The 17,171-nt window shown below is 50.9% G+C and overlaps 13 protein-coding genes across 13 annotated transcripts; 8 read left to right on the top strand and 5 right to left on the bottom strand.

The window, feature by feature from the left end:
- Positions 1-52: 52 nt before the first annotated feature.
- N7468_001850 (uncharacterized protein) lies at positions 53-283 on the top strand (the record flags this gene model as incomplete). Its single annotated transcript, XM_058471147.1, has 1 exon — positions 53-283. One exon carries the CDS (start codon positions 53-55, stop codon positions 281-283), a length of 231 nt encoding a protein of 76 aa, XP_058334288.1.
- A 382-nt stretch (positions 284-665) lies between these two features.
- N7468_001849 (Oxoglutarate/iron-dependent dioxygenase) lies at positions 666-1,307 on the top strand (the record flags this gene model as incomplete). The annotated part of the gene is made up of 1 exon (XM_058471146.1): positions 666-1,307. One exon carries the CDS (start codon positions 666-668, stop codon positions 1,305-1,307), a length of 642 nt encoding a protein of 213 aa, XP_058334287.1.
- A 317-nt stretch (positions 1,308-1,624) lies between these two features.
- On the bottom strand, positions 1,625-2,852 carry N7468_001848 (uncharacterized protein; the record flags this gene model as incomplete). Its single annotated transcript, XM_058471145.1, has 8 exons — positions 1,625-1,661; positions 1,714-1,850; positions 1,912-2,087; positions 2,135-2,203; positions 2,262-2,315; positions 2,369-2,469; positions 2,527-2,615; positions 2,694-2,852. The coding sequence occupies 8 exons, from the start codon at positions 2,850-2,852 to the stop codon at positions 1,625-1,627; spliced, it is 822 nt and encodes a 273-aa protein (XP_058334286.1).
- A 163-nt stretch (positions 2,853-3,015) lies between these two features.
- Positions 3,016-3,489, bottom strand: N7468_001847 (uncharacterized protein; the record flags this gene model as incomplete). Its single annotated transcript, XM_058471144.1, has 1 exon — positions 3,016-3,489. The coding sequence occupies one exon, from the start codon at positions 3,487-3,489 to the stop codon at positions 3,016-3,018; it is 474 nt and encodes a 157-aa protein (XP_058334285.1).
- A 393-nt stretch (positions 3,490-3,882) lies between these two features.
- On the bottom strand, positions 3,883-5,520 carry N7468_001846 (aldehyde dehydrogenase family protein; the record flags this gene model as incomplete). Its single annotated transcript, XM_058471143.1, has 5 exons — positions 3,883-4,033; positions 4,085-4,154; positions 4,204-5,305; positions 5,355-5,406; positions 5,462-5,520. 5 exons carry the CDS (start codon positions 5,518-5,520, stop codon positions 3,883-3,885), a joined length of 1,434 nt encoding a protein of 477 aa, XP_058334284.1.
- Positions 5,521-6,571: 1,051 nt separating this feature from the next.
- On the bottom strand, positions 6,572-8,016 carry N7468_001845 (zinc-dependent alcohol dehydrogenase; the record flags this gene model as incomplete). Its single annotated transcript, XM_058471142.1, has 4 exons — positions 6,572-6,618; positions 6,675-7,029; positions 7,090-7,719; positions 7,912-8,016. The coding sequence occupies 4 exons, from the start codon at positions 8,014-8,016 to the stop codon at positions 6,572-6,574; spliced, it is 1,137 nt and encodes a 378-aa protein (XP_058334283.1).
- Positions 8,017-8,209: 193 nt separating this feature from the next.
- N7468_001844 (uncharacterized protein) lies at positions 8,210-8,440 on the top strand (the record flags this gene model as incomplete). The annotated part of the gene is made up of 1 exon (XM_058471141.1): positions 8,210-8,440. The coding sequence occupies one exon, from the start codon at positions 8,210-8,212 to the stop codon at positions 8,438-8,440; it is 231 nt and encodes a 76-aa protein (XP_058334282.1).
- A 784-nt stretch (positions 8,441-9,224) lies between these two features.
- Positions 9,225-9,557, top strand: N7468_001843 (uncharacterized protein; the record flags this gene model as incomplete). Its single annotated transcript, XM_058471140.1, has 1 exon — positions 9,225-9,557. One exon carries the CDS (start codon positions 9,225-9,227, stop codon positions 9,555-9,557), a length of 333 nt encoding a protein of 110 aa, XP_058334281.1.
- Positions 9,558-9,713: 156 nt separating this feature from the next.
- Positions 9,714-10,568, top strand: N7468_001842 (uncharacterized protein; the record flags this gene model as incomplete). Its single annotated transcript, XM_058471139.1, has 1 exon — positions 9,714-10,568. One exon carries the CDS (start codon positions 9,714-9,716, stop codon positions 10,566-10,568), a length of 855 nt encoding a protein of 284 aa, XP_058334280.1.
- A 438-nt stretch (positions 10,569-11,006) lies between these two features.
- N7468_001841 (sugar transporter) lies at positions 11,007-11,344 on the bottom strand (the record flags this gene model as incomplete). The annotated part of the gene is made up of 2 exons (XM_058471138.1): positions 11,007-11,240; positions 11,291-11,344. 2 exons carry the CDS (start codon positions 11,342-11,344, stop codon positions 11,007-11,009), a joined length of 288 nt encoding a protein of 95 aa, XP_058334279.1.
- Positions 11,345-11,664: 320 nt separating this feature from the next.
- On the top strand, positions 11,665-12,782 carry N7468_001840 (uncharacterized protein; the record flags this gene model as incomplete). The annotated part of the gene is made up of 2 exons (XM_058471137.1): positions 11,665-12,364; positions 12,430-12,782. 2 exons carry the CDS (start codon positions 11,665-11,667, stop codon positions 12,780-12,782), a joined length of 1,053 nt encoding a protein of 350 aa, XP_058334278.1.
- A 972-nt stretch (positions 12,783-13,754) lies between these two features.
- Positions 13,755-13,979, top strand: N7468_001839 (uncharacterized protein; the record flags this gene model as incomplete). The annotated part of the gene is made up of 1 exon (XM_058471136.1): positions 13,755-13,979. One exon carries the CDS (start codon positions 13,755-13,757, stop codon positions 13,977-13,979), a length of 225 nt encoding a protein of 74 aa, XP_058334277.1.
- A 790-nt stretch (positions 13,980-14,769) lies between these two features.
- Positions 14,770-16,953, top strand: N7468_001838 (uncharacterized protein; the record flags this gene model as incomplete). The annotated part of the gene is made up of 1 exon (XM_058471135.1): positions 14,770-16,953. The coding sequence occupies one exon, from the start codon at positions 14,770-14,772 to the stop codon at positions 16,951-16,953; it is 2,184 nt and encodes a 727-aa protein (XP_058334276.1).
- Between the last annotated feature and the right edge of the window lie 218 nt (positions 16,954-17,171).

Here is a 17,171-nt window from a genome sequence, read left to right as displayed (position 1 = left end):
GTAAGTGACATTTGTTCCATTTCTGATCCACCAGACGATAGATTAACAGATGATGCAGCTGAACACCGCATTCCAAATTGGGTCTGGCGTGGCCCTTGCTATCTCCGCAGCTACTACCCACGCCGTTGACATCAAGCATCACCATGGTCTTCCGCAGCAATACTCGACCGGTCTTTGGTGCTCGGCCGGCTTTGCTGGCCTGGGACTAGTGGCTGGACTGCTAACCGTGAGCCGAAAGGGCGCCGGGCCGGAAGACCGAATCAGCGGGGATGTAGTTGTTTGATGTCCTATACATATGCGATCGGCAATTGGTACATTAATACTTTTTGACGATATAGACTTCTTTTCGTTGTATTTGATAGTACGGAGGATTAATTCAGCGACGGGGCAAGCGATGACGGCGTGGTGTCAGGTTGATGAATTACAATACATAAGACCTTATTATGAACCCATTCAATTTCATTCCAAACCGCGACCGCTGATATCACAAAACACCCTGCAAAGACCAAAACCAGGAGGTTTCGCGACAAGAAGAATGCCCGATCCACCGATCCCCAGTCCTTGATTGGCGGATAGCACCCAAGTGGACCCTCCAGGCGATCCCAATCAAGTGGCGCATGTTTTTTTTTTTCGCCTGCGAAGCACGCGGGCGCATCAACGCCTGCATGGAGCGGAGCGCGTTCCACGAGCTGCCCATCGAGCCGCGGGGCATACTCTGGGAAGACAACTTCATTGACGCCGCGCACGAGCAGCGGCTGATCTCGACCTTCCGCGCGCTAGAATGGCCTGATCGGCCCGGACGCATATCGCTGCACTATGGCTACACCTTCGACTATAAGACCTTCGGGATCGACCCGGACATCCCCTACAAGGACTTCCCCGAGTGGCTGCGGCCGCTGATTCCCACCACCGAGTCTCGCGCGCCAGACCAAGTGTGCTTGCAATATTACCCGCCCGGGAGTGGGATCCCGCCGCACTCGGACGCGCATATGGCGTGGGACCAGCTGTATGCGTTGTCGCTGGGGGCACCGGCGGTGATGCAGTTCCGCCGGGGGGAGCAGCGGGTTGATATTGATTTACGTCCGCGAAGCATGATGAAGATGACAGGGGATTCGAGGTTGCATTGGACGCATGGGATCAAGAAGCGCAAGAACGATATTCTGGCTGACGGGACGGTAAGGCCCCGGGGGAACGGTGGAGTATTACGTACCGTTGGGCTAGAGAGGGAGAGTGTGAGTGTGGGAATCTGGAACTGTGCGATGTTGCTCAGCGACGACATGGGATGGAGAAAGAGAAACGATCAGTGAAGGAACTAAGCGCCGCGGCTACTGGAGCAGCGCAAGCTGGTTGAATAAGAATTTTATTCAAATTTTGACGATATTATGCATGTATAACAAATTAGTTGCTCATTGAATTGCTACAAAATTATCATACTATAGTATGTTTTTTGAGCATCCCTCCCCTTTTCCAATTTCAGCGATGCCCTTTTCAAGAAATTCCCGAGTCGGATTGAATCCCAAGCGAAAAGGACTTGCTCACTATGAGTCTATGTCCACTACCCTATCATGTAATGATTTCATGGGAACAGGGAATAGATCTTGAACGACGTGAAGCCCTGCAATAATTAAGTCTCTGGGACTTCTTCGTTGGCCAGGTTTCCCCTTTTGCAGCAAGTTAGCTTGAGCAGTAGAGCGTGCGGAGATGGCTTCTTACTTGGTCTTGCGACGATCCCACAGAATGCTCATATCGCCAACAGGCAGGCTGAACGGGAAGCCCAAAGCCTCGAAAAGCTGAGCAATGAGGAGGTAAAATCCTAAGAGACTCGCAACGAAAAGCGATGCTCCAGCTCCCTTTGTAGAATACAGTCAGCCTTCGTGTCCTTGGAAGTTTGCCTCATGGAGGAACACTCACAACCACGCATCTATTACCAATCGTCGATTCTCCCTCAGCGAGCGTCCAGTAAGCCGCAGACAGAAGGAGGAACACGAGGAGCAGCGATAGGAAGATGAGCGTATAGACTAGATTCGTACGTGTCGCGCATATCATGAAAACGAGCATGAGGACGCCCATTGTTATGAAGAAGAAAGCTAACAAGGTTAGACAGCCCGCCGAAAGGCTGGGTGTTCTCACTTACCATACGTGTTCATGAACCCTGCACTGGCCAGCCCGGCGGATGTACTAGTGGTTGATGAAGAATACGGTGCTATTAGTGGTTAGGGTTGTGATTCAATTGCTGGCACGAAGGGTCAAAATAGACTCACCAGCTGCATTAAAAGAAGGTATCATCGTTGCAGCGAAGGCAAACCAGAAGCCACCTGTAATCAATTCAGCGACACGATGAAACCCCAGATGTGTTGAAACATCTTACCGATGGTGCCGAATACGACGCAGGGGAAAGTGTTCCCGAGAACGAACTCGAGAATACTCGTAATGAGCAGCAGCAAGCCTCCGAGGAACACGATGGGACCACTATCGCATTGTCAGTCAGCCGATCGAATCCGACAAGAGGGACTTATGGTTTCTTACATGAAAGCCACTCCGTTACCACTCGCTCCTCTCCAGGCCATCAAGCAGCATGAAAGGGGGTGGTGGTGATGACGAAACCTCCTAGCGCCCTGGGACCAAACGTATTAGTAGAAAAGCCAAGGCTGAGAAGGCAAAATGGTTACACACAAAGGTGTTGGATTTCCCACCTGCTTCGCCAAGGCAGGCTGACGGCGTGTCATGGGCGTGAGGTAGATCTTCTCAAACTGCTCTGCCGTGAGAGTGACATGAGTTGGGATCGTAGAGAGCCCGTACATGCCGTTCTCTCTGCCCTGAGGAGAGACCTTCTCGCCGGTGTCACCATCCATCCTGAGAAGTAAAAGCCGAAATTGGGGAAAGGGAAGTTCTGTAGTGTTGCCCAAGAGAGAGCGATAGGAATGACTGAAAATACTCAACCTGGGGGGGGAGCGGAACCGTTTTATTAGGCTGATGAACAGGTCAATCATTACCCCAGAAACCCCCACAAACTAGCTATTGGCCACGGGAAAATGGAATAATCGAAAAGCTAGTGCCACCCAGAGAATTTACTCCTCTTACGGCGGAAGGGAAATCCATTGCGCGTGAGCTGCAAAGCTTAGACCTCGAGAGCTCTAGCTTTGCGGGGAATGACCCGCTAACTGGAAATGGTAAGAGATTCTCGTCAATGGCAGATCCAACCTGCGTAGCGTTCTCTGATTGGCAGGTCTCATTGAGGATCCGTGGAGTAGCCCCTAAAAGTCGATCGAGAAACGGTTTCCGTTTCTGGCCAAAGTTTGTTTCCAGGTGAACAGCTCCCGGAGATTCCCGCAAGTGTTCGTCAGAAGGAGCCCAAATACGCAGATCCAGGGGGAAATTACTAGGAAGATCTGCAAAGCAAGCCACTGGGCTCATTCCAATCTGAGCTTGTGCTCCGTCCAGCAGATCATAGGTTCCCGCAAGGGTTTTTAGCTTGGTTTGGGGGAACATGGGGTCGTCCCGGGGTTACTGTAGACTTGGAGATGCGGGAGCGCGGTAGTCATGTCGGAATTTGGAAGCTCAAAGTTGATTTGACTTGAAGTGGCTAGTCACGGCAATAGATACTGGTACTACGTGAGCAGGGGAGTTTGAGTACGATGGTCGACCTTAACCTGTTCGCAAGTGTATGGACCAAAATGGAGTACCAAATTCCAGCTCGTAGCCGAGATTGAAATGGTAACAAGGGGGGCATGTTTCTAATCACATAATTCTAGGTTATATCGCTTCATGTTGGAGCTACACAGGTGTTGCGACGGGGGATCGCTAGTACACAAAGGATAGGCTTGAAAAAACTAGATCATCAAATTCGACTATAAGAGCTAAAAACTAGTAACATTCATTCAATCATTTAGCATTGATGCGAACGCGAACAGTCTTCACTTGAGTGTAGTTGTCAAGGGCATATGAACCAAGCTCCCGACCGAGTCCAGATTCCTTGAATCCGCCGAATGGCATCTGGTAATGAAGAGTGTTGTAGTTGTTTACCCAAACGGTACTGTAATGAAGTTAGAAAAAGAAAAAAAGTCGCCCCGGGAGTAGAACGTACCCAGCCTTGACAGCATTGGACACTCGGAGAGCAGTGTCGATGTTTTTCGAGTGCACAGCCGCAGCCAAGCCTGAAAGAAGTCAGTATTTTGCCGGCAATGGAGTATAAACCCGACTTACCGTAGCTGGTGCTGTTTGCCAGCTCAATAGCTTCATCCTCGGTACTGAATTTCTGGACAGTGCAAACAGGTCCGAAAATCTCCTCCTTGACGATGCTCATATCCGAGTTCACATCAGAGAAGATGGTGGGCTGAATGTAGTATCCCTGCGAGCCGTGCCGAGCACCACCAGTGACCACTCGAGCGCCAGCTTTCTTGCCGGCATCGATGTATCCCATAATGCGATCGAATTGCAGCTGTGAAACCTGGGGGCCCTGGAACGTCTCCGCGTTCATTGGGTCTCCGACCTTGTTCTGCTCCGCGCGCTGTTTGAACTTCTCGATGAACTGCTCGTAGACAGATTCGTGCACAAGAATACGCGATCCAGCGCAGCAGCACTGACCGTGGTTAAAGTAGATACCAAAGTTCACCCAGTTGACGGCATCATCCAGATCTGCGTCAGGGAAAACAATGTTGGGGGACTTTCCACCAAGCTCCAAGGTGACCTTCTTCAGGTTGCTCTTTGCGGCAGTCTGGAGGATCTGGCGGCCGACCAGAGTAGAGCCCGTGAACGCAATCTTGTCGACATCCATGTGAGCAGCGATGGCTGCACCGGCGACCCGGCCGAATCCGGAGATAATGTTGATGACACCAGGTGGGAATCCAGCCTCCTTGATAAGCTTGGCAGCGTACAAAGCCGACAAGGGAGTCTGCTCAGCAGACTTGAGTACAACAGTGTTTCCCGTTGCGATGGCAGGTCCAATCTTCCAGGCCCACATCAACAATGGGAAGTTCCAGGGAATAATTTGACCACACACGCCCACCGGCTCATGGCGAGTGTAAGTCAAACTTTCTGAGTCGGTATCGATGGTCTGCCCGTAAATCTTGTCTGCCCATCCACCGTAGTATCGGATGCAGCCAGCGGAGGCGGCAACATCACCACGCGCCATACCGACTCCCTTTCCGTTGTCAAGGGCTTCGATGGTGGCCAGCGTCTCGGTATCACGTTCCATAAGATCTGCGAGGCGGGAAAGGAGTTGACCGCGCTTTGAAGGGGTGATGTGCTTCCATTCGCCATTCAAAGCCGTGCGGGCGGCCTTGACTGCAATATCCACATCGCGCTCCTTTGCCTCATGAACAGACACAATGGGCTTCTCGTCGTGGGGGGTTGACCGTTTCGAAGGTGGTACCCTCGACCCCAGGAACGAACTCATTGTTGATAAACCTATTTGCTTATATTAGCCCGTCACTCGTACCGAACGGCATTTCTGAATACATACAGGCCAGTTGGCTGCTCGTAGGTGAGGGAGACGGTCTTGATTGTTTGGAATAACGCCATCGTGCCGGGATGTATATGGAATGCTCGCCAAGTTGTGATAAGATATGGGTATCGTATAGAAGCTTGAAACCAGTATGTACAGATTGTCTGGATACTCTTGAAACAAAGAAAAAGAAAACGGCTTTCAGTTACTTCGAGGCCATTTTATGTGCTCTACCTCCCTCCGAGTCAAGCCGAGCCTTCGACATCCTAACCAAACACCCCGCCTATCATGACAATGTTTCGTAAGAGGATCAACCACGAGGACGCCCACAGACTCCCTTGGACCGAAGCTTCTTTCCTCTTGAGGGTTGTTTCCTAATGCAGGCGCTTGATCTCTGGACCGGGAGGAGGGGAGTAACTCTATTTCAGCTGTCGCCGAATTTGGCAAGTCTCTACCCCACACAGCCGGGTACTTTTGCCTGCGGGTGAAAGGGATCGTCTTTCTCTTTCAGGTAGGGGGCTTTCCTATTTGGGCAAGAGGCTAAAGGCTGCAGGGTGGGGAAAGCGGGGGGCGGGGCCCCGTATTGCGGGACAACACTCGCATTCCTTCGTCTCGTTTGGGGGTCGAGCCATTCCGGGGGGAGGTAGAAGCCGATACTTGGGCCTCTCGGCCCAGCCCGATGTGGATCTCGATTTTGGACTGTGGAGGCCGAGTTGCCCTCGCTTCGACGCAGAGGTGAAAGAAAAATTACTTCCAGTCAATATTTGAGGATGTTCTTGGTAGTGGGGTAGTCTTGCGCAGAGAACAGTGGTACTCTTAAAAGCCGAGGTAGAGCGGCTTGAATGATGTCATGAAATCTTGTAGAGATGTGAAATTGTGGTCTTAGGAGTAGTTCTAAGATAGGTTGAAGTAGTTTGAAGATAATAGGTGTCAAAAACTATTATATGGAGAGAAGGTTCAATTTCAGGTCATCAATTTATAACTATCATGCATCTGCCTACCACACGCCCCCCGGTACCCACACATTCGCATAAAAAAGACTATGTACATTCACCAACTCTCCTCAACCCCTATGCTAATCAGAATCGTAGGCACAAAGAGCCCGGCTCTCAAAGACACAGAAAACATTTACTCAGGAATCTCCAAGACGTAGCGACCGGCGATCTTGCCTTGTTCTGAATTGGAGTTCGGATTAGCAAGGAGTAAGACATGCGGGGAGAGAGGCACATACCCATGAGTTCAAAGATCTTCGGAAGATCCTTCAGAGGAGCGGTCTTGAAGGGGGCCTTGATCAAGCCGCGCTCGAAGAAATCAAGAGCCTCAACACCGTCTTGACGGTTGCCCACGTAGCTACCCTTGATGGTAATCATGCGGACGACTGTGTTTAAAACAGGAGCCTTCAGGTAAGCATTGGCGGGAAGACCAATGGCGACCACAGTGCCTCGGGACCGGACGTATTCTGTAGCCTGTTGGAACGGCTTCTCGGAGACTGCCAGAAGGATGACAGCATGGGCACCAAGACCGCCAGGGGTAGCAGCCTTCACATCGGCAACAAGGTCCTTTGATTGAGTGAAGTCGACAAAAGCCTAAGAGGGGCCAGGTCAGTATACTGTATTCAGCTTTGAAAACTTGTGTTTTGAATCTACCTCGGCGCCCAGGTCCTTGCACATAGCCTGTTTCTCGCTTCCACCATCGATACCAACGACCCGGAGACCCATCGCCCTAGCATATTGAATGGCCAAGGATCCCAGACCACCACCAGCTCCGACAATGGCAACAGTCTCACCAGGGCGAGCCCCTGATTCCTTGAGACCCTTGTAAACAGTAATACCGGCACACAGAACGGGGGCCGCTGCGTCAAGAGGAACGCCCTTTGAGATCTTCGAAGCCAGAGCAGCTTTGCCGATAGCGTACTGCTGGAAGGTACCATCGACAGTGTAGCCGGAAAGCGCAGCATCAGCACAGCAAGACTCATCAGTCTGGCGACAGAATTCACAAGAGAGACAGGATCCGTTCAGCCACTTGATACCGGCCGCATCACCAATCTCAAATTCCTTCACCAATTCACCCTTAGCCACGACATGTCCCGCACCCTCGTGTCCACCCACCAGGGGCATCTTGACAGGAAGAGGCCAGTCACCGTTCAGGGCGTGGAGATCAGTGTGGCAGACACCAGAGTAGCGCATCTTCACCAGAATCTCATCCGGGCCAGGCTTTGGGACCGGAATCTGTTTGTAGACCAAAGGTCCACCAACCTTCTCCGCGACCTGAGCCCACTGCATTTGAGGAACCGACATCTTGTTTTGCAAGTGTAGATGTGTAGACTTGATATTGAAATTTGAAATTGAGAGATTGGGTAGATCAGAAGATAGCCAAAGTGTGAAGTGTGATGATTGATGGGGAGATGAATCCAAAGAGAACCCCAGTGTGCTTTATAGATAGCTTGACCCCATGGGGTCGGGTCGTACCCACCCGAAGACCACCGCACTGGGTTTGAGATTCTCGAAGCTAGCGATGGTGGCGTAGAGGAACCACTGGAGGATTGTGTCGGCTGAACGGAGGCCAGCAAGCATCGAAAGGCGAAATGAGGTCGCCTAGACAGAAAAGGCAACACAGGTGCCACCGAAAGACCCAAAGAGGCAACAGGTTTATTATAGACGTGGGGGGGGATCGACCACGAATTTCCTTGCCGAAAGACCATCCAAAGCATTCGAAACTGTTGGGGGCTCCACATCCCCCGCCTTCCGAACCCACCCCGCAAAGACAATGACTGCGGGTTGCATTTCCGGGAGCATTTTGGAGCGGGGACCCCGGCCCAGTCTGCCACCGAGTCTACCACCGAGTCTGGCACCCAGCCTGGCACCAAAGCCCGGCCCCAAGGCTCGCCCCACTGCTGCCGCGCTAAGACCGCCGGAGGCTCTCCGCCGATCATGTCAAAGCTTCTCTGCTCGTCTTTGTCGCAGTCGAGGTTTGATCAAGTGGCCAGGGGCCTTCTAGATCGGGGCAAACAGGCCTCCTTTCACCCGAGCATGTTTACGAAAGGCCAGGGGCGACAGGGTCGAAAAGTGCGATCGAGATGCAAAGATCGACTCTACCATTTCATCATGAACTCCTATGAAGCATTCGCGAGGGATCTCGGAGCTAGTCCATATTAGGTTGACCTGAACTAGATGCTGGTTCTGTGGTTGTCACCGACATGTCATTATAAGTAGCAAGTGATGTCTTCGGGCTTGGGGGAATAGGGAAGCGTAATATATTGACATCTTCAATATCTACACAGATGCACAGCAGGACTTGCTGAATACTTTCAAGCATGAGTCCCAGGGTAGGAGCTTTCCCATCTGCTTTCCCTCCCCCGCCACCAAATGCACACTAACGCCCAAAAGAACCCCGAGTCTCCTTATCAGTCAGACCCTTTCATGGGCTATGGATCCGGAAACTACAAGCCCACTGCGGGGATGGACTCCGAGCCGACAGTCGAAAGAAGAAAGAAAGCCCGCAGAAGCTGCTACGGCTGCCAGCGAGCCCATCGGACATGTGGTACGTGCAAGGGTCAGTCATAGATGAGGCATTGCGGGTATGAACCAACACCTCTTAACTAGGCGACGAACGACCTTGTCAAACATGCGTCAAACGAGGAATGGCCCACGCTTGCTTTGACGGCGCCCGGAAAATCCCAAAGTATCTGGGCGATATGCCAGGGGTCTCCATTATGGAAATCAGCGCAAGTACGTCTCCGGATCCACAGACGGGGAGCGATGGTAATTCGCCCCGATGCATGATGGAAGGTGAATACTCGGTCATTGATTTCAACGCTGTCGATTCAACGGGCGAGCCCCTGCAATCCTCAGCGAAAAGGCGGAATTCAAAGAAGTATCCACGGAAGGACGAATGGGCGATGGGTGAAGCACAGGAAGATTTGGGTCTACCAAAATCTGACGGGTCCAATATCATGTCGACCAGCAGGCATACAGACCGGATTGATGGGACTCTCGATCCGTACATAGATGACTTCTGTATGTACGAGGATTGGCCTCCCGCTTCTCCCGCTGCCGATGAGAATATCGGGTTTACCATTAATAGTGGGTGGTCTAGTACATTCTTTCCAGTATAATTGGGCCAGGATCAAGCAAGGAGTTCCGGGGGTATTGATGGCATTGGGGAATTATGTTCGATAGGATATCCTTACGCAATCTAATGAACTGACACTCGAAAATTGTCATACTCATTGTATTCCTTGCCTTAGAAGTAAGGCGTCCATAACATCTCTATGACGTCATCCGTCTTCTCACGTCTCAACTTCATCTCACACGAAGCTGAGCACATTGCAACCTTGTCCTACTCAATCACGACCGGTTTCAGTATGCCGGATAAAATCATAGATGCTGCCCTGGCTGAGGTGAAGAGGACGAGTGACATTTCTCAGGATGTGCTCAAATCTGGTGCATATTTGTACCCCCCTAAAGGTAGGACTCGGAGACATGATCCATACCTTGAGCAGCGGCTGACTAGTGTCCAGGGTATTTTTTACTTTGCAGCTCATAAAGATTTATGGAAGCCCTTTCGGGCTCGTGCCGGGGCGACTATCAGTCTAGGCCTCGGCGTCACATCAGCGATGTTTTTCTTCACCTACGTGCCTCAGATGGCCGTAATGGCCATCACAAGTGGACCCCTTGCCGCGATCTCTGCAGGAGTTCTTGTTTTGAGCGAAAGCTCTACCATCACGAATCTCCTTGCCCGATCCTTCTTGGTCGAGGAAGCTCTGATTGACACATTCGATGGCACCTTGGTTGCCCGCGGCCAGGAATCTCTGGTCGCCGAAGGGCGGCAACTCAAGCCCAACTCCGGAGGAATGGATGCTATTGCGAGGCTCGGCAAGGCCATCTCTCGACCATTCACAAAAATGAGCCCACAGAGCCTTTTCAGGTCTCTGCTTTATCTGCCTTTGAATCTGATCCCTATGGTCGGAACCGTGTTATACATCACGGCCCAGGGAAGACGAATTGGCCCGAAGCTTCACGCACGATATTTTCAGCTCAAAGGCTGGAACTCGCGACAGCAAGATGAATGGTTGGCTAAACACAAGGCGGCCTACACCGGGTACGAGAATTTCCACACTACATGAATGACTAAATTATTTACGAAGATTTTAGACTTGGCATTGCATCTGTTCTGCTTGAAATGGTGCCATTCGTTTCCATTCTGTTTTCATTCACAAATGAAGTCGGAGCGGCCCTGTGGGCTGCAGATATTGAGAAGGCGGCTGCTAAGCAGGACGACAAGAAAGGGAACTAGTAATATTATTGCTGGTATGAATGCCAGAAGAATGCTTCCAACCAAGAAGAGTCTCATAATCGTTATTATTGCAACACATGTCATTTGAGGTAATGTCTTATGCTTGAACTGGTGACTATGCGATGGTTTCAGTGTTCTGCCGGTGGAAATGATGGGGGGGTATTCGTTTCATTGTACTATATTTGGAAGCTCTTCACGGAAAAATGGTCCTACTTTCAAGAGAAAAGAAATTACTGTTATTAATCTTAGGTATCGGCGGAATACTAACCTACGTAATAGTATTCGCGTCCCCTCGGAGCGAATGTACATGCGCCTTGAACTCCACATTATCCACATGAACAGATTCTGTGCCCTTCCCTTTAAAGTTAGTAAGCGCCTCCCCTTGAGTCGGTTCGCGCTCAACTACGGCGCCAACCTTTCGAGCCTTGCGGCCTGTGGAGACCCAAATATTGCGGTCCTTGGCGAAAAGATCGATTTCTTCCAATGACTTTTGTACCGTTTCCTGCAGAATAATTTAGCTTTATCCTTGTAGTTTCTGTTGATTGAACTTACAGGATAGAAAAAGAAGACGACAGCCATGGTATAACACAAAGCCATGAAAACCATGTATAGCTGCCACCTATTTAGTATAAAGTGAGTATATCGGACGTAGTGGTTATCCAAGGTTAAGGGCTTACTCTCATACCCAGACGAGTAGCCCCGGAGCCCTGAAGAAGATATGGAGCGGTTTCGAAAACGCGGGTAAATTAGACCCAATCCGCCATCAAATTTCCGACGGGTATTTGCGTGCATCGGAGTCTCTCCGCCCTGCGAGTGTGGGCAAGTTGCGGGGACATGTGGATTGCCACGGGGACAGGCACGATGCAGGTATCTGGACAGAGACCCTCACTCCTCCCGCATTGTAACTTCTCCAAAAAGGTCTCGTAATGGGCATTTCCCAGGTCACGGCGCCGTTATCACGGCTGCTCCCACCGCTGGTGCTAGGAGGCGCAGGGTTCAGTCACCAAATCATCAAAAACCCCAATGCATCACAAGCCAGAAAAGTCCTCGAACGAGCTTTCCAACTGGGCCTGCGGGCCATCGATACTTCTGCATACTACCACCCGTCCGAGATACTCCTCGGCGAAGCGTTATCACATCCCGAAATCTCCAGCCATTATTCGCGCGACCAATACCTGTTGATGACCAAGGCGGGGCGCATCAGTGTCAACCACTTTGACTATTCCCCCGCATGGATTAGGAAGTCCGTTTTGCGGTCGCTGGAGCGCCTGCGCACAGAATATCTGGATGTGGTGTTTTGCCACGATGTTGAATTTGTTCCGGAAAGTGAGGTAGTCGAAGCCGTCGGCGTGCTGATTGACCTGGTGCACGAAGGGCATGTTCGATATATCGGGATTTCTGGATACCGTATAGACATACTCTCTCGCCTCGCCCACCACGTCCGAGAAAAATATGACCGTCCACTGGACATTATTCAGAACTGGGCTCAGTTGACACTGCAAAACGACGTTCTCGCCAGAGATGGACTTGCTTTCTTTCGAAGTGCAGGCATCTCTTGTGTATGCAGCTCAAGCCCTCTGGCCATTGGTCTTCTGCGTGATGAAGGGGTGCCGGTAGGAGACTTGGGTGAATTCCACCCGCGCCCCCTGCTTTACGGAGTGCCACGCGAGCGGCTGCTCTGCATGTTGCAGCCCGAGGGGAGTCTCTTGCAGCGCTGGCCCTGCGCTATGCGATTCGGCGAGCCCAATTAGAGTCGTCTGACAGCTTTCGCGTAACAACGATCATGGGGATCACTTCTGTCGCGGAGCTTGAAGAAAACCTCGCCGTGGCTAGACAAGTCCTCCCTGATTCGAATGAGCCAAATTTGCTCTGGGCTACAGGGCCTGCCGGCCGTGAAAAACTCGACTCAGAGCAATCAAAGCAGGATGAAAAGCTAGCTCGAGAGATTCAAGACATTTTGGGCCCCTGGAAGAACTACAGTTTTCCGAGCCCAGGCGATGGATGGGATGTAACGAGAAAACAGCCAGCTGGTACGAAGCTATAATAGAATTAGGAATTAATCTTAATCTACCTAGGATGTCACTATTGGCAGGCGACCAATGTGGATGTCGACTTACCCAGTGCCAGATTTCGGATCTGCAGTTGCATTAGAAAGTGATATTAGTGACCCTAATCTTGTGGCCCTAGAAAAAGAGCACATATATTCCAAGTCACTGTATGATCAATCGCCATTTCCGTATGTCTCATGGCAAAGCTTCGGGGATTTGCAGCATATGGACCCGCTTTTCCACGTCTCGATCTCCGCTGGGGGTTCTTGCTTCTTTGCTTCCCCGCAAAGCCCTTTCCCCTGTCTGAGCTTACTTCACCATGTCTTATCGCAACCGGTCGCGGGTCTTGCGAGTATGCGATTCATGTACTCACTCTAAGCAACGCTGCAATGGTGAGACACCATAGTGACTACCCTACGTCCAGAAACTAATGACATTGCTAATGGTCCTGAAGTCGATGATGGTATGATGCCAATTTACGATAATTCAAATTTGAAATTTGACCGGAAACAAAGACCGCGCAGAAGCATGTTGCTATACAAAGACAGTAGGCAAGGCAGTAGGCAAAAGGGGCCGGAGACCTCCCATTGACGCGAACGGGAGCCTCCAGAAGGAGACACAGTTATATCGAGGAATGAACACCAGGAATGAGAAATTTCCACCTGATTCATTATTAACCCCGGGCTATCTTCTAACCTGGTGGTATGAACACCAGGATTGGGAAATTTCCACCTGGTTCATTATCAACCTGCGGGCTATCTTCTAACCTGGTGGTATGAACACCATGATTGGGAAAATTCCATCTGTTTCATTATCAACCTGCGGGCTATCTTCTAGCCTGGTGGCATGAACATCTGGTTCATTATTAACCCACAGCCTATTTTCTAATCTGATGATATGAACACCAGGAATGGGAAAATTCCACTTGTTCTATTATTAACCCGCGGCCTATCTTCTAACCTGGTGGTATGAACACCACAGTTAAGGAAATTTCACCTGTTCAGAACTATGATGAAGCTGCGGTCCAGAACCATCACAACTGGCCATTCGAGTCCAACTCGCCATACATGCTTGCTCATGTCCCCGCTCCCTCATACGGTCTTCATCCTACGGAGCCATGCTCTACCTCGCCAGCCTTGATCGCTGTTATCCTGTTTTTTACGTTGTCCAAACCGCTGATATTGGAGATTTGATGCTTCTGAAGCTCGCGAACGAGCCGGAATTAGCCTGGACCGCCTGTGTCTTTGAGTCTGCTGCAGGAGGAGGATCCGGACAACTATTTCAGCAGTTCTGGTCAGGCCAAGGCCGCCTTTCTTTTTCTAGTCGACATTATCTCATTCATCGTAATAAAAGGATGGCAGTCCCATCTTACTCCGAATAGCTCCACGAAGAACTCGCAACCAAATCCGGAACAACAATGCAATGGAAAGGGGATTCTTCCAAAGCAGTTAGGGTCCACAGGTATTATACTAGCAGTTACTATACTAACGCTGAAGACATCAGCAGGCCACTACAAGGCAGACACTCTGAAGTGGGAAGATAAATTGATGTGGCTAGTCCGGGCTAGCGGGCTCGGAATCGAAGATCAAGATATCGAGGTAGTTAGGACCACTGTTCTGCGAATTATATAACGGAGACTCTACCTTCGGGCGATGGATGATAGCTATGAGCGGCAACGTCTTGCCTACCTCTCATATTGGCTTATGATTACACTCACAAGCGTTCAAAAAAAAAGGTAGATCTAATTATATCTCGACCATTCACGGGGCTGCGGCGTCCGGGGTTCGCATAGTCTTATCCGTTCGGCCCCCGGTAGCCCCGATATCCCCGAAGTCTCTCAACACGGGGAGTCTTGCATCCTCCCGAGGTCTTGCTCTCGCAGCTGAAGTATCATAAACCACTATTGATTTGATTATAGGTGTAGCACCGAAAATTTTCTTATTCGAGAACATCCACTGGAGTTCTTGGCGTGAATCACCCATAATGCCAGCCAGCTATAGCCGAAGTTGTACATATTGTCGATCCCGCAAAGTCAAATGCGACCGACAAAGACCCTGCTCGAGCTGTTCGCGCACTGGCACCGAATGTATCTACCCACCCGGGCCCGGGAGAGCGCCCAAAAAGCCCCGGCTTCACGTTGACGAACGGGTGCTTAAACGATTATCACATCTCGAGACCTTGCTCTCACACCTGGTGCCCGAGACAGACAATGTCAAGCCGGGAGAGGCTAACCTTCAACTGGAAACCAACCAACAGGCAGTAGACCCAGCAAAGGAGTCTCTCAACGAAAGTCTGGAGCACCAGATGGGGCGACTGGTCATTGAAGATACTCGTAGTCGCTATGTGAGCCATGTGCTGTGGGCGAATCTTGGAGACGAAGTGGAGGAGCTACGCGAATCCCTTTACGAGCCCTCCGAAGAGACTGGAAATTCGGATGACGACTTCGCAGACCGCGCAACACCCGAGCTCTCCCCATCAGCTGGCATCAATGCCTCGATAATGGGAATCCAAACATTAGAGTCATCTTTGCATTCATATCATCCGCCCTTGTCCGAAGCTTTGACGTTGTTGGAGACGTTCAAGTCGGGGGTGGCTCCGCTAGTCCGGATCTTCCATCTCCCTTCTCTGATAAATACTTGCTGGGATGTTCTGGGCTCACCAGAAGCGACAGATTGCAACACCGAAGCCCTGATGTTCTCTATATACTACGCGAGTGTGATTAGCATGAGCCCCCAGGAATGCGAGAAGACCCTTGGCCTTCCACGCCCCGTGGCACTGAAGCAACGTCGGTTCGCCGTTGAGCAAGCCATCGCACGATCCAACCTTCTCAACACAGACAGCATGGTCCTCTTGCAAGCAGTTGCTCTCTTTGTAACGGCTTTGCGGAACGAAGATGCTTCCAGGACCTGCTGGTCTCTGACCGCCCTATTATTCCATACGGCTCGGGCTATGGGACTGCATCGAGATGGTGCTTCGTTTGGGCTAAGTCCATTGGAGACGGAGCTCCGGCGGCGGCTCTGGTGGAATATCTGCTTATTGGATATTCGGTCGGCTGAAAACGACGGCTGCGATCCGATTGTAGGTGTTTGGAATGAATCCTTCGACACAAAATTCCCCTTGAATGTGAATGACCGGGATCTATCGCCCGATCTGAAAGAGCCACCGCCAGAACGCGAAGGCATCACTGAAATGACTCTATTTCTCATTCGCTGTGAAGTAGTACGAGTCATGTGGAAGACATGTTATTTCCCTCCCATGAAAAACCCCAAAAATGAATTGTCAGTCCCGGAGCTAGTGGCTCTGATCAAGGACTTGGAGACACGGCTGGAAGAGCGCTATCTCAAGAAGTGCGACCTGTCTATTCCGCTCAACCACGTATGTGTGCTTGTGGCGAGACTGCTGATAGCACGCTTATTTCTCATTGTTTCTTACCCGTCGCGCAGGAAAGAAACAGCGCCAGGATCGACTGGTATCCGGGATCAGCTCTTCTTACTCTCCCTCACTGTTCTCGAAATATCGAAGAGGCTAGCCACAAGCCCCGAATTTTATCCTTGGAACTGGCATTCCGGAGCACATATACAATGGCATGCCATTCTAATCAGTCTTATCGAGATATGTTTTCGTCCGCCGTCCGACGAATGCGACCGGGCCTGGGAGTGCATTGAGGTGCTCTCTGAATGCTGGAAGATGAAGGAGCATCGAGGCCACTTCTGGGGGCCTGTGAAACGGCTTCAGGCCAAAGCCCGATGCATTCGTGAGCTCCAAAAGTCACAGCCGTATAGACCCGCAGCGGATTGGAAGGATCGAATGTTCGAGGAAGGTCACCAAAGCATGAAACACAGCCCGTCGACAGTGCCTGCTTCTTTTGCCACTTTCTCCGAGACAAATGAGAGCACTGGCTGGAGTAGCATGTTTTCTGATGACTCGCTGGAGCAACTATTTGAAGGTTTCCCTCATTCTTCGATTGCACCATTTATGCCAAGCCCTGCGGGGGTGAGAATGTTATTGGGACCTGGGGGGATTGAGCCGACCAAATCGAATCAAATACGAAGAGGCTCCCATGAAGACGAAAATCTGCCGAACTGCAACGCTTGCGATTGTACCCCAGAAAAACGTCTTGATTGCGCTTTGGAAGAAATAATGACTCAACCGGATCACAAATCATAGCGATGGATGATGCAATCCAGGAGAGCGGCGAGGGGTTTAGGAGCAATCTGCTTCCCAAACGCCAGCCCGCTGGACCCTGAATTCTGTTGGGCTGTCAGTTCTCCGAGCGGCATTTGCCACGTTTCGCCCCATTTTTTTTGGGGGGTGAAATTTTATACGGACCGATTGGCTCGGCCTACCGATCCACAGTTGATGCCGTGCAGAGATTGAGCTTATGC

This window comes from Penicillium chermesinum (genome assembly GCF_028974085.1).
Source record: "Penicillium chermesinum strain IBT 19713 chromosome Unknown utg000002l:1.0-5270490.0:1.0-5274688.0, whole genome shotgun sequence".
Classification (NCBI taxonomy): domain Eukaryota; kingdom Fungi; phylum Ascomycota; class Eurotiomycetes; order Eurotiales; family Aspergillaceae; genus Penicillium; species Penicillium chermesinum.
The sequence above is the reverse complement of the archived record's forward strand: the minus strand, read 5'-3'. Positions and strand labels throughout refer to the sequence as shown.